Source organism: Zootoca vivipara, chromosome 9 (assembly GCF_965207765.1).
Source record: "Zootoca vivipara chromosome 9, rZooViv2.hap1.1, whole genome shotgun sequence".
Lineage (NCBI taxonomy): Eukaryota > Metazoa > Chordata > Lepidosauria > Squamata > Lacertidae > Zootoca > Zootoca vivipara.
In genome coordinates, this window is record NC_142592.1 from 62,047,182 (window position 1) to 62,061,208 (window position 14,027).

Sequence of the window (14,027 nt, forward strand, 5' to 3'; positions counted from 1 at the left end):
CTGACAGCCAGAGGTGGAACACAGCCATTGTGTCTAGCTGCCATTGATAGCCTTGTCCTCCGTGAACCTGTCTGGTTCTCTTTTACAGCCATCCAAGGTGATCACTACCTCTGGGGAAACAGAAATCTATTCCTTCATAAACATTGTGTGAAGAAGGCAGCGTCTCTGAGCCTTCAGCTCCTCCAGGCAGAAAAGAGGGATTGTCTTGTTAACTCCAAAGAACAAGAGCCAGCAAACAGAAAGGTTCAACAGTGAAGAGATCTCAAATGATCGGATCCTAGTTAAAGTCGATCCAGGGAAAGAAAGGTGGGGGAGGAGGAGGAAGAGAAATTGTACCATCTTGTCTTTTCTCCTTTCTGTGTCCACACAGACAGGTGCCAGAGATGTGGCTAACTAAGCATTAACAAAGGCGAAGGCAATAAAGGGAAAACTGTCACTAGACAGGCCTCGGTTTGTTTTGCATATTCTCAATTGTGCAAATATGTGCATTTGGTTTTAATAAGACTGCACCTTGGCAATTATGCCAGGGAGAAGCTGAGCCAGAATCCACAAACTGGACATTGAGACAAGAAAAGAATTTAATTCCAGTATTGCCAAGCCACATTTGAGAACACCACATTTCCATGTTGCTATAGAGAGTGACCGAAAAATATAGCATGCACAAATGTATTCCAGTATCCGGCAGCCCTTTTTCTTGCCACCAGTCCAGTACCTGTCTGTTTCCTCCTCTTTAATCTTAGTGTTGGCCTTGTATAAATCACCAGGGGAAAGGGCGAGGGCAAAACTAGAGTTGGCCTCCTTGCCTTCCGCTCAACCCAGTGGGCACCAGCCACCACTGCCTGCAAGCTAAAATAATCATGACTAGGAGACACTGAAAGACTTAATCCTCCATGAATCTGTCTAAATGTCTCTTAAGACCATGGGTAGGCAAACTAAGGCCCGGGGGCTGGATCTGGCCCAATCGCCTTCTAAATCCGGCCCATGGATGATCCGGGAATCAGCGTGTTTTTACATGAGTAGAATGTGTCCTTTTATTGAAAATGAATCTCTGGGTTATTTGTGGGGTATAGAAATTCGTTCACACACACACCCCAAATTTAGTCTGGCCCCCCACAAGGTCTGAGGGGCAGTGGACTGACCCCCTGCTGGAAAAGTTTGCTGACCCCTGCTTAAAGCTTTCCAAGCTGGTGGCCATCGCTATACCTCTGGGCAGCAAATCACATAAGTGAACTTTGCAGCATATGATAATTTAGTTATGAGCTCATGAATAAATCTCTCTCTCTCTCTCAACTCAGCAAAGAAACAAGATACAAAAATAAAAAATCTGCCCCCCCTCAAAAAATATATATACGCACACGCACAACAAACCCAAACTTCACAAAATTGCAAACTTTGCTGCAGACCCAAATTTTGAAAAAAGTTTTAATTTGGACAGTTTTTCCAGTTTGCAAAACTTGTTCCAATTACAGAAGTTTGGGCTTGTAGAATGGATAATCAAACATTCTGAATCACTGACACTGGGAAGATGCTTGAAGGTAAGGATGCCAATTAGAACATACTCCTTTGCCAACTGCCCAATCGCAGAACCCTCCGCCCAAAGGTCTTTGATGTAAACAAATCCAGACAGACACCACTGTTTAACTGTGGTTAAGGCAGCTCAGCCGCGAACTGGCAGAAAGTCAAAATTCACAAAGCATGATTTGCAACAGGTCAGCAAATAAGAATAATAAAAGGTATGGTTCGATGAATGTAGCTGAGCTGGTTTGCACAGCAAAAGTCACAAAACCTTGGGATATCCTTAAAATGCACGTTTCATGCGCCAGCTGCAGTTTGGCGCAGTGTCCAAATTGACGAGCCAGTTAGTGCCATTGGTCTGCGGCTAGAGGTTGTTGGGCCATAGAAGCAGGTGGGCTGAGCAAACGTAAAACAAAACAGACAAACAGGCCTGAACTACGGTTTGCCTGTCAGAAAATCAAACCATGACTCCACTTATAAACAAGGGTTACCGCAAACTATGGTTTGGCATGGTGCCTGGATGGACAACTGATGGTTTGCGATTGGCTAGCAAGCTACTATCAGAACCCCTACTTTGAAGTGGGTTTGCCAACCATATTTTGAGCTACTTGAAATTCAGCATGTTGTCTCAACTGAAAAACTATAGTAACAGCCATTGCTTTGCCTCCATCAGTTTCCCCAACCGGAGACAGAAACAAACTTTGGAAGTCCTGAAGCTGAGAGGGTGGAAAACAAAAGCAGACAAGCTTCTCTAAATAAAGGGTGTGCCTGCCCCATGTTTGGCTCTTCAAATCACCGCCTGAGTCCTAAGCAGCAGTTAGCACAAACCACCATTAGCCACAATACCCTCACCAAGACTTTAAGCCTACACACAGCACTGGAAAGTTATCCATCTTTGACTTTGTCCCAAAGTTTTATCAGGGGGAAAAAAACTGTTATCAGAAAAATAGCTAGGACATGGGTCACAAGCTGCGCTTAAAAAACAAAATAAAATTGATGTGACAGATAAGTTGTGCATCCTCAAAGATTGAGCAATCACCTCTGCAGAGAGCATTCCTCCACCCCATAACCAACCCTTCCAGCAGTGGAAAGGCACTGAAACGCTTTGCAAGAGTTTGAAGTCTCATATATTTCAGAATTCATAAGGGATTGGTGGAGCCATATTTGCTGGCCCCTTCCCCTCCATCACATCTCTGTCCCTGCCACCTTCAAAGGAACATAGGAAGAGGCCTTGTGCTGAGCTATATAATTGGTCCATCTAGAACAGGGGGGCCCAAACTTTTTTCAAAGAGGACAGGATTTGATGAAGTTGTTGAGCTTTCTTTAGGACTGAAGTTGTTGAACTTTTTTTAGGATTGAAGTTGCTGAGCTTTTTTTTTTTTAAGGATTTTACCCCGGGACATATACTGCCATAGGTGCTGGATTAAATCAACCGGCGGGCCGGATTAGGCCCCCGAAATGGACTTTGGACATGCCTGATCTAGAAGCACTGAACCACTGAATTGGAAGGGGCCCTGAGGATAATCTAGTTCAGGGGTCAGCAAACTTTTTTCAGCAAGGGGCCGGTCCACTGTCCCTCAGACCTTGTGGGGGGGCCGGACTATATTTTTTTTTGGGGGGGGGAGAATGAATTCCTATGCCCCACAAATAACCCAGAGATTCATTTTAAATAAAAGGACATATTCTACTCATGTGAAAACACGCTGATTCCCGGACCATCCACGGGCTGGGTTTAGAAGGCGATTGGGCCAGATCCAGCCCCTGGGCCTTAGTTTGCCTACCCATGATCTAGTTCAACTCCCTACAATGCAGGAGTCCATAACAGGGATCGAACCGGCAACCTTGGCATCATCAGCACCACATGCTAACTGAGCTATCCTATCTCCCTGTTCTAGCTCTGTGATGTTTACATTGACCAGCAGGGTTTCAGGCAAGGAGTCGTTCCCAGACCTACTTGGAGACGCCACTGGGGATTGAACCTGGGACCTTCTGCACATTTTTGTGTGCAGTTTTGCCCAATATGGACATTCTTGCAAACCGGTCTTGCCTACCGTAATGCAGGTTTGCATTTTATGTTCACTAATATACACATTTATACGCAGACTTCACCCCAACACCTGCATTTATGTGCCCTTGACTGGGCTGGAGAACTGCCTTGCAAAATTCGAAGAAGAGCTGCTGGGTTTCTATTTGCATCTTGTTTCTGAGAGCACCGATTAGGGAAGACTTTAATTGCGCTGAATTGAATTTCTCCCCATCCCTACGTATGCAGCCAAAAGCCATATACAAGAGAGAGGTAGCAACAGGTTCTGGGACCCCCCCCCCCGTGTTTGCAGAAGTGCAATGAAAGTTTAGAGGGAGGAAAATGTAATGGGAGGGGATTGCGGAAACAAAAGTGTGTTCAATCCCTATGAAATGCTGACTGGAGGGTGGGTGGGAACTGTGGGAAGTGGAGGAAGGGAGATTGGAAACACAACAGAGCACCCTGAATCCTGAACAGCAGCATTCCATGCCACAACTACATTTCACTCCTCCCATTATAAATGTGCTAGTTATCAACAGGGTTCAGCAGAACATCTCTGCGTTTTCAGAAAGAAGCAGTATCCTTTTGTTGTTGTTGTTGTTGTGGCACAGCCCTGACCCCATCCCTTCCCCTGCTTGAGGACACAACAGAAATTTCAAAGCTGCAAATAAAATTCAAACCCCTATTCATGATTCTCACACAACCCGCCAGACGATTCCATATGGGAGCAAGCACTCAAATGCTACTCCCCCTCCCTAGACGCAACCATCATTAGAAACATTGGATGAATGCAATGAGGGTTTTGGTTGTAGAAGGACCCCACTCTCCCCTGCCCCAACAAGAACAACAACCTCATTCTCATCCCACTGTGTTGTTATTGCCATACCTTTGCTTTGGGGAGGATTCTGGCTCCGATCTCGGAGGACGTTGATCTGGTAGACAGCTCCGTAAGGCTCAAAAAGTTCCTTTAGCTCCTTTTCTGACCACGAACGGGGGATCTGTCCGACAAACATCTTAATGGCATCTGGGTCTGGCTGATCTGAGTGATCCAAAGCTCCATTCATCTTGTTAGCTGTGCCGTTACTGGAGAGAGAGAAAGGGGAAAAGGAGACTGCCGTCAGCGGGAACATTTTTTTTCCTCTTTTTTAAAAATAATGTCATTTGCAAGCAGAAAAGGAATAACAAGCAACAGTCAATGGAGAGGGAAATAGAGCACAACTAACACTTCCAAACTGATTAAGTGCCACCGCCAACAAAATGCCATGTTAATGCCGTGAACAAACAACAGCGAAAACGTGTCATTACGTTATTCTCCGACTGCAAGCCGCCGCTTGAATCCATCATGTACAAAGAGGGTGCCAAGCTCAAGTCACAAAACGGCGCTTGTGGCTCTCGAAAGAAAAGGCCATTTTAAGGAGACGTACGGGGGGCTGCTGTACAAACGCGTTGCTCTCCGGCAGAACAGAAAATCAACACAAGGACACCCATCCCCCACGAGGGCTCTCTAGGCGGCGGAGTTTCCACCCCCAGTGCAAGTGCGTTTGGATTCTGAAACACTCAAGAGTCATACAAAGGGCATACAAAGCAGCTGGCAAGATATCTGATGCAAAAACCGGCTTCTGCATGTGTCATATTGTTGCACAAAACAGGGGGAAAAAATGCTCCAGCCATGCAGATTCCTTGCTGCCAATATAGCGTAGGACAAAGATATTTTACTTCCTGCAGCAGAATCCAAACAGTGGCCTCCTCTACTCCTCCAATGCTTAGAGCCAATGCTTAAAAAAACAGTGACACCTCACTGCATTATTCTGATATCAAGTTTCTGCCTTCATCTGTCCCCTTACACTTTTCCACCTGAAGCAGTCTGCTTCATGGTGAACAAGGCTGTGCACACAATTCTCTTCACTCTGTCCCCCCCCCCCCGGGTTTTTCTCATCACTGGTGTGAGGTCATATGAGTTCTGCCACAATCCACAGGTCCTCTGAGAAAACATTCAAATATTCCTGTTTGATGCATTCCCTCAAACCAGCTTCCAGCCTACCTGGAAATGGAAGCCGTGGTTAAGCTGAAACGAGCATTAGGGAAAAGAAATCTCTACACGCCGCCCCCCCCCCTCAACTTGAAACACAGGAGGGGGAATGGAACTTCCTGCATCTCAAGCCACTAACATGTACATAACTCAAGTTGCTAATAAATTACCTATAATAGAAAAGAAAAGAAGGGAGCATGCTTTATTTCAACTTAGGAGCCCATCATCTGTTTTATATGGCATAAACTAAAACGAAAAGGGGTCCCAAAAACTATTTAAGTCCTGTAAAGTACAAATAAGATACAGAGTCAGGTAGGTAGCCGTGTTGGTCTGATGCAGTCAAAATAAATTAAAAAATTAAAAAAAATTGTCCAGTAGCACCTTAGAGACCAACTAAGTTTGTTCTGGGTATAAGCTTTCGTGTGCATGCACACTTCTTCAGATACCAAGATACAGAGGTTTACCAAAATCCCACCAAAAGGAAAGATGAGCCAGAAGGCAGATTATGAGCACTGTTTGGGTTGGCAGAGTAGTAGCCAGCAGGATCTGACCCTTGAGGGACATCTCACTGGAGAGTTTCCTTTGAGCGGTGTAATTAGCGGAAATAGCACGAGAGAAGCTCCCCATTCACTACAGTGATACTGAGCCAAGTTATTTCAATCATTCATGTATAAAACTAGTTCTATGCCACCTTTAGGGGAATGGCCCAACCATGTTGACTCACAACAATATAAATTGTTATTAAATCAACAACAACAATAAATGAAGCAGTGATAAATTGTCATTAAAACCCCCAAACACAATTCAGTTGAGAGCTTCACCACATCCACACAATACATTTAGAACACTGTGATATCACCTTAAAACACTGCTGGCTTCCCCCAGAGAATTCTGGGAGTTGCAGTTTGTTAAAGGTGTTGAGAGTTGTTAGGATAGTTCCCCATCCCCGTCACAGAGCTACAATTCCCAGAGTTCCCTGTGAAGAAATATTGAACCACTCTGAGGAATTATAACACACTGAGAGGAAGAGGAATCTCCTAACAACCTCAGTACCCTTAACAAACTACAGCTTCCAGAATTCTTTGGGGGAAGCCATGCCCATTCAAAGTGGCATCATAGAGCTTTAAATGTATGGTGTGAGTGTTATCATAACTTTAAAAAAAAGGTGGAAAACTGAATTTAAGATTGGAATAATGAGAAACTCAAAGGCATTGAAATTGACAGATTTCCCCATCTTTTGCCTAAAGTGATGGCCCCGTGTGCCCACACTGCCTCCTTCAAGGGTTAAAGCCTGCAGACACGATGCAAAGATGACGCACGTCACTCACAAAGGAGGCACAAATTAAATATCGGAAGAGGGGAGACCACGAGTGCATTCCGTGCCCCGGGGCTACAAACTTGTGCGCAGAGAAATCACTCGGCTGCCCCCGTTTCGTCTCTCCTGGAGCATAAGCACACCTGAACACATTAATATGCCTCGATTAACTCCTTTCTTCACAGCCCTCCCAAGTCCTGAAAGGAGCAGGGGAACGGCATGAAAGACACGTTTCAGAACCAATAATGAGAAGTTTGATCACCAATTCCGCTGCACGCCTAACCATGCCTCGTTCTGCCATCGGGGTGCATTTCAATTATCCAACTTTTGCCTCTCTCTTTCTCCTGGCTCCCTTGGATCACGGTTGGGGTGTGGAGAAGAGGATGGAGCTCCAGACATCCTTTTAGGGATGCTGTGAAACTTGATCTCGGATCCCAGAAAGGTGACCGCTTTAGGGAAGATCCCGCACTCCCCATTCCATTCCTGCCTTGACACACATCCAAGAGAAATCATTTAACTCCCCCTTTCATTCTTCTCCAGCTTTCCCTACAGCAAGAAACACTCATCCCCCCTCCCTCTTCCTGCAGATCAAGCTCAGTTGCTCTTTTTTTTTCATTCCATCTATGCATGAAGCATGAGATAAGGTTCGTTTTCCACAACTGGCCCTTCCCCTCGCCCAAGCCCCAAATGTCACCTGGGCAGGTACCGGTAGGAGGCCGATGCAATGCTTTTCCTTCTTTTCCGGCCCACCCATGAGGCAAGGTGAGACGACTGCCTCAGGTGGCAAGATCCACAGGGGCAGCAGATCCCAATAAAGAATCATCGTGTCCTATGCTATACCAACTGAGCTAGATCTTTCTTTCCCTTTTGTTCCTGATGTACGTACATCTTCCCTCAACCCTTCCTCCCTGGCGGGGAAGGAGACGCCATTTTTGGGGTCTGCCTTAGGCGTCAAAATGTCTTGGGCCAGCCCTGGTTGTAGTCAACCTGCTGTTTCTCCAGTTTGTTTTTTTTATACTCACTGGGCTAGGGTTTCCAGACTCAATAGAGGACAGGACTTCTGTACCTTTAATTGCCCTGCTCTCTTTTGAGTCTGGAAACCTAAAAGAGAAACCAGCAGACCCTTTGTTTAATTTCCAAGCAAAGGGCCTGCTGGTTTCTCTTCAAGGTTTCCAGACTCAAAAGAGAGCAGGGCAATTAAAGGCACAGAAGTCCTGTCCTCTATTGAGTCTGGCAACCCTACACTGGGCTCCAGCTTCAGGTGTCAAGAGGAGCGACTTGGGATCAATTTGTACAACCCTAAGCAAGAGCACCTGCTGCTTCTACTGTTTTGCATGCAGAAGGTTCAATCCCTGGAATCTTCATCTAAGGCTGAGAAGATATCCTTGCCTGAAATCTTGCAGTGTTTAATAATAATAATAATAATAATAATAATAATAATTTATTATTTATACCCACTCTGGGCAGCTCCCTATCGAGAGTTACAAACAATACAGCATTAAATATTAAAAACTTGGTGTTGCTGCCAGTCAGTGTAGACAACACTGAGCCAGATGGACCAATGGTCCGACTCAGTTTAAGGAGCTTCCTATGTTCCTCATATCAGACACCACTCAGATATAGGGGTACTCAGATGCATTAGGCTCAAATACAATTCAGCATTTCAGATTCGTTCGGTGTTTTATTTTATCACATTCTTTTTCATCTCATCAGTTTGATGCAAATATTAGGCAGGTTTGGCCGTTTCAACAGGCTCAGAATACAAATTTGCTCGTGCCGCACTGAATTTTTGTGTCGTTAAGAAATGCATTAGATAACCAAAAGAAGCAACTCCAAGCAGTGCCTGATTTATAACACAGAACACAACTGCTTTATAATAATGATCACGGGACATCAAGAAAGTATAAAATAAGGCAGCCACATATGAACATGAATCATTCCATGTTTAGGGAAGCTTTTAATGTTTAATAGATTATTGTATTTTAATACTTCTGTTGGAAGCCGCCCAGAGTGGCTGGGGAAACCCAGCCAGATGGGAGGGGTATAAATATTAAATTATTATTATTAATATATTAATATATAACATTGATTTGTCCTCAAATCTTTCCGCCACACTTGCCATCCTCTCCTGCCACACCAGTGTGGCATGCCACACCCTTTGTGAACCAAATGCTCTGGGACATCAGAAATGTTTCCAGTGCGAAATGAAGTTTTTCCAGTGCAAATTAGACTAATTCAAAATTCATGGCATAACGTGTAAATGTAAAGATGAGTATTTAATTCTCACAGTACACTTTTAACTGACAAAATTAATGCAAGATTTGCAGAACTGTGGTAGGAACCTCTTTTCTGTTCTAGTTGTATACACCAGTGGCTGATTATGTGCCTGCCCAATGTATCTGTTAAACTGTCATGTTTTTCAAATTGCTTTCCATACCCTTTAAAAAGAAAAAGAAAGAAAGAGAGCCAGTGCGGTGTAGTGGCTAAGAGTGGTAGACTCGTAATCTGGGGAACCGGGTTCGCTTCCCTGCTCCTCCACATGCAGCTTCTGGGTGACCTTGGGCTAGTCACACTTCTCTGAAGTCTCTCAGCCCCACTCACCTCACAGAGTGTTTGTTGTGGGGGAGGAAGGGAAAGGAGAATGTTAGCCACTTTGAGACTCCTTCGGGTAGTGATAAAGCGGGGTATCAAATCCAAACTCTTCTTCTCTTCTAATTGGCATGGGATTTTTTCCCCTGGGAAACTCATGTCGCTGCTCTGGTAACAGTTGAATAAAGGACCACTTGCGGGTTGGGCGCACTGGTGCCAACTCCAGCGGGCCCTGGGTGCCTGGGCACCCATAATTTTTTTTGCTGTGGGTGTCTGGCCTCTACCCCTGCCACGCACCACCCGCTGTCATGCGCTGCCCACCAGAGTCCCATTTCATTAATGGTTCTGGAGAGGATGTGTGGTCAGAAGCAGAGAGATGGGGAGCTTTAAAAGGATTAAAGGTTTGACATTGATGCGGAGTGCGACCGGGAGCTTAAGGAGAGGCGTGATGATGTCATGGCTGATGAGAGAGGAAGGCTATGCTGCTGTATGCATTATTTGTGCATGGGGGAGAGGGATAATGCATTAACACGATTGCTAATCCCAGCTTGAGCCGCTGTGCTCGGGAGTGCTGCTGTTGTTTTAAGGGCATTCTGGTTTCCCTCTCGCAAAATTGGATAGAGAGTTTTGCTTGTTCATGTTTATTACCACGCTTGTAGCCCGAGGTTTCCGGAGGCCCGTCCTCGCCGCTGTACAGCTGCCCTTCAAGCAAGGAAGGGAGAAGTTGCTTGCACTGCGGAGCTTGTGTTTGGGAGCCAAGTGCCAACTCCTGGAAACTAAATCCAAGCAATTAACTCCAGAAAATGCTGCACGATGCAACACATTTCAAGATTGGCACAGACACATGTGACGGGCATAGCAGCCGGATTTAAGAGATGCAGGAGGCTATTTTAGTAATTTCCGAGAGCGCATGACCCAAGCGAGAGCCACGTTTATCGGATCCAACGCGGCTGCATTATCTAAATAGCTTCCTTGAAAACAAGACTGGAGCTTCCAGCTGGCCATGCTTTAAAGCAGGCCTGTCGGATGCAAGGCCCAAGAGTGTTGCCAGACCTTTTGGAGTCCTCGCAAGTGGCCTTCACAACCCACACTCCACAACAACTGATTGAATGGCTTAGGGAGCAGGGACCTGCTCCTGTGTGGCTCGACACCAGCCTAAGGGTGGCCGAATCTGTTTCACCTCCAGTCTATGTGACTTCTGAATGTCTATTTATCTCATCCTTCTGTAGTGTGCCTACAGTAATCTATTTTTTTAAAAAAAACCCAATCAAAATGCCAATTTAAATGTACAACTGCGTCAAAACATTTTGAAGAAGAGCAGAATCCGGCAGGTAGAGAAGTTCCGACTAACCCCAACTGGGTTCACTTTTTGCGAGAATTTGCAAAGCCTGACTTCTTCATACACCAGCATCCTGTGGTTCCATTCAAATCAGCAGAACAATGATCAGTCCATCTACCCAGTATTGCCATAGGGACATGGGAGGCTGCATTCTGCGTCTCAGGTCTTTGGTCCATCTCGTCTTTGTTGTCTGCCCTGCCTGGCATTAGCTCTCAAGAGTCCCAGGTTTAAGGAAAGAGGTCTTGCCAGGCTCTGCCTGGGGGAGCCGGACCTTTGGCATCCATCAGCTTTCCTGGAAGACCAGCTCCATCAGGCACCTCCCACCCCTGAACTATGCAAGCTGATCATTATAAGAACTGTTTAAGAATCGGTGCTTGGGTTTTATTTTTTCCTCTTCCCTCCCTGTCCCTTTCGCCTTGTGTGTCATTCCATATATATATATATATATATATATATATATATATATATATATATATATATATGGAACATACACACACACCTGTGGGCAGGGACTGTTTTGTTTTAATGGACTATATGGAGAGTGGGGTACAAATGATGATGATGATGATGATATACTCTTGACTCTCTGGCAAAGTGCCTTTCACTTTGCCGGCTCCCTTTGACTGAAGACACCAGCGACGAACTTTCTCCATGCAAAGCCCACAAACCGGACCTGAGTGCAACAACACTGATGATTCCCATCAACTTGGAGTCCTGCCTTGCAGGGGGTTGGACTAGATGACCCTTGAGGTCCCTTCCAACTATACCATCTCATGATTCTATGAAACACACACTGCCTCCAACAGTGAAGGGAGAATGCTGCGATTGATCAAGGGCCTTAACTATTTCAGTTTAAATGGCTCTGCGTTGAAGAATACCAGCAATTTTTCAGCTATGCTTAAATCACACGATTCTTGTCAATGAAAGCAGACTGTGGCATTCCTTTTGTGTTGGCAATTTCCATGCTTCCCCCCTTAGCTTGGTATCTCATGCCTCTCGCAAAGATTCCCCTGCTTTCCCATCTCCTAACGATCAGATTACAGAAATAAATAAAATAGTTCCATTGGTGAAACCTGTAATAGGATTGCCATTTCTAGAGAGAGAGAGAGAGAGAGAGAGATCCAGCGTCACCAACTCTGCCACTACTTTTTCAAAAAATTCTGAGGGTTTTTGGTTTTTTCAAAAGGAGGAGGGACACCCCACCAAACATCTGGCGTGGAGAATACAGATGATCGTTTGTTTATATCTTCCTCTCTCTGTCTAACTGCCTTTTCCAAACACAGCCAGATGGAGCCTTTCAAAATCAAATTAATTTCAGATTAATTCACTCTGGACCAACGCCAGTTTCTTGACTCTATGCTTTGAGGCACTATCTAAATTGATTTACAGTCATGAACTTAAAAGAGCTCAAGTCCTTAGGTATAAGGAGCTGGGGGGAATAAGTACAGTCATGATGAAGAGAGATAACTGCAACTGTTAAGAGTTATTAAAGCGAACATTCCCACCATCCCAGAAACATCAACTCTTCTTGCAGGTGTCTCTCTATCCCCTCTCCAACATCCTAAAGTCTTGAGACTTTGGCTTTCAAGACAACTTTTGTATCTATTGCAACTGTGATCGAACTGGCTCTTGGGGACTGAAGTAATACCGCCCCAAATTTTGTTCCATGGTTTTCCTGGAACCATGGAACAAAATGTGCTGTCCCCCCCCCCCCCCCGAAGCAATCAACGTGGAAGTTAGCACTAAAATTCCACTAAATTCCCAGAAATGGCTTTTTATGTTGTGTGAAAGATCGCATAAACCATGAACATTACCAGGCAAGGAAACATCAACAGCATAAAGTGGTGTCTGAATGCAGTAAGTGAACAGTAGATTGTGTCCAGTTCTGGGCACCACAGTTCAAGAAGGATACTGACAAGCTGGAATGTGTCCAGAAGAGGGCAACCAAAATGGTCAAAGGCCTGGAAATGATGCCTTATGAGGAACGGCTTAGGGAGCTGGGTATGTTTAGCCTGGAGAAGAGAAGGTTAAGGGTGGATATGATAGCCATGTTCAAATATATAGAAGGATGTCATATAGAGGAGGAAGAAAGGTTGTTTTCTGCTGCTCCAGAGAAGTGGACACGGAGCAATGGATTCAAGCTACAAGAAAGAAGATTCCACCTAAACATTAGGAAGAACTTCCTGACAGTAAGAGCTGTTCGGCAGTGGAATTTGCTACCAAGGAGTGTGGTGGAGTCTCCTTCTTTGGAGGTCTTTAAGCAGAGGCTTGACAGGCATATGTCAAGAATGCTTTGATGGTGTTTCCTGCTTGGCAGGGGGTTGGACTGAATAGCCCTTGTGGTCTCTTCCAACTCTATGTTTCTATGAATTATGCCCCATCCCCCAGTTCAAAGCCTCTCTTACCTATGAAGCTTACTGGGTCAGCCATTCCCTACTATTCTATCCTACCTCGCAGGATTGATGTGCGGCAAAGGACGAGATAAATGCTTCTAGAGATTTATCAATCTTTTTTTCCTTCTTGAAAAAAGACCCCCCAAACACGAAGTAACTAATTTTTTTTAGTAGGTGACCTGAATTATTCCCCATCAGCCTCACTTCCTATGAATATCTCCACGGTAGATACGGAACAAGGATATGCAGCAGCCATTAAATATCTCACAATGTTTCTTAATCAGAGACTGCTCAGGCAAGGGTAGCGAGTCATATGCAATCACTCTCTGTGGACACTTTTATTATCTGACTTGTTTCAACTGCAATTTGGGTTTCTGCAGAGACAAAACAGCCAGCTCTGGAAAATTATAAGATAAATGTCAGGCAACGATAACACTGCTATAATCTTACTCTGAAAGGCTCGATTCCATTAGAAGAAGCCCAAGCTGTCCAAGGAAAGAGTTGCGCCAGGATTAAAATGATAGGGTGACAGTCAGCTCCATAATACTCAGAGAGGTTTCAATAGGTCTACTCTGAGTATGACTAACATTGGGTAACACCCATGGTTTTTAAAGTGCATTCACAACAGTAGCAAGCAGGACTTAGCTGGGTACAGCCTATGCGATTTTGTTTGCTGTTCTTCCTAGGCTGGATCCTACTGAAGAAAAAATAAATAAATTAAAAATAAATGTGTACTCTCCTCCCTTTTCTCTGATGGAGCTTGTGCTGCCGTTTTCCCAACCCCCTGGCTTGCAGACTTCACTAATCAGCCACAAAACCAATAA

General features: G+C 44.9%; 1 protein-coding gene across 50 annotated transcripts in view; it reads right to left on the reverse strand.

Annotated features, from left to right (window-relative positions):
- The window catches only part of CELF2 (CUGBP Elav-like family member 2), a 492,055-nt gene that overhangs the window by 172,060 nt on the left and 305,968 nt on the right, over positions 1-14,027 (reverse strand). For all 50 annotated transcript variants that reach the window (XM_088652502.1, XM_060279201.2, XM_088652496.1 and 47 more), the window contains one exon: positions 4,425-4,621. In XM_088652502.1, the coding sequence (XP_088508628.1) occupies positions 4,425-4,621 (197 nt within the window). The remainder of the gene's footprint in view (positions 1-4,424; positions 4,622-14,027) is intronic.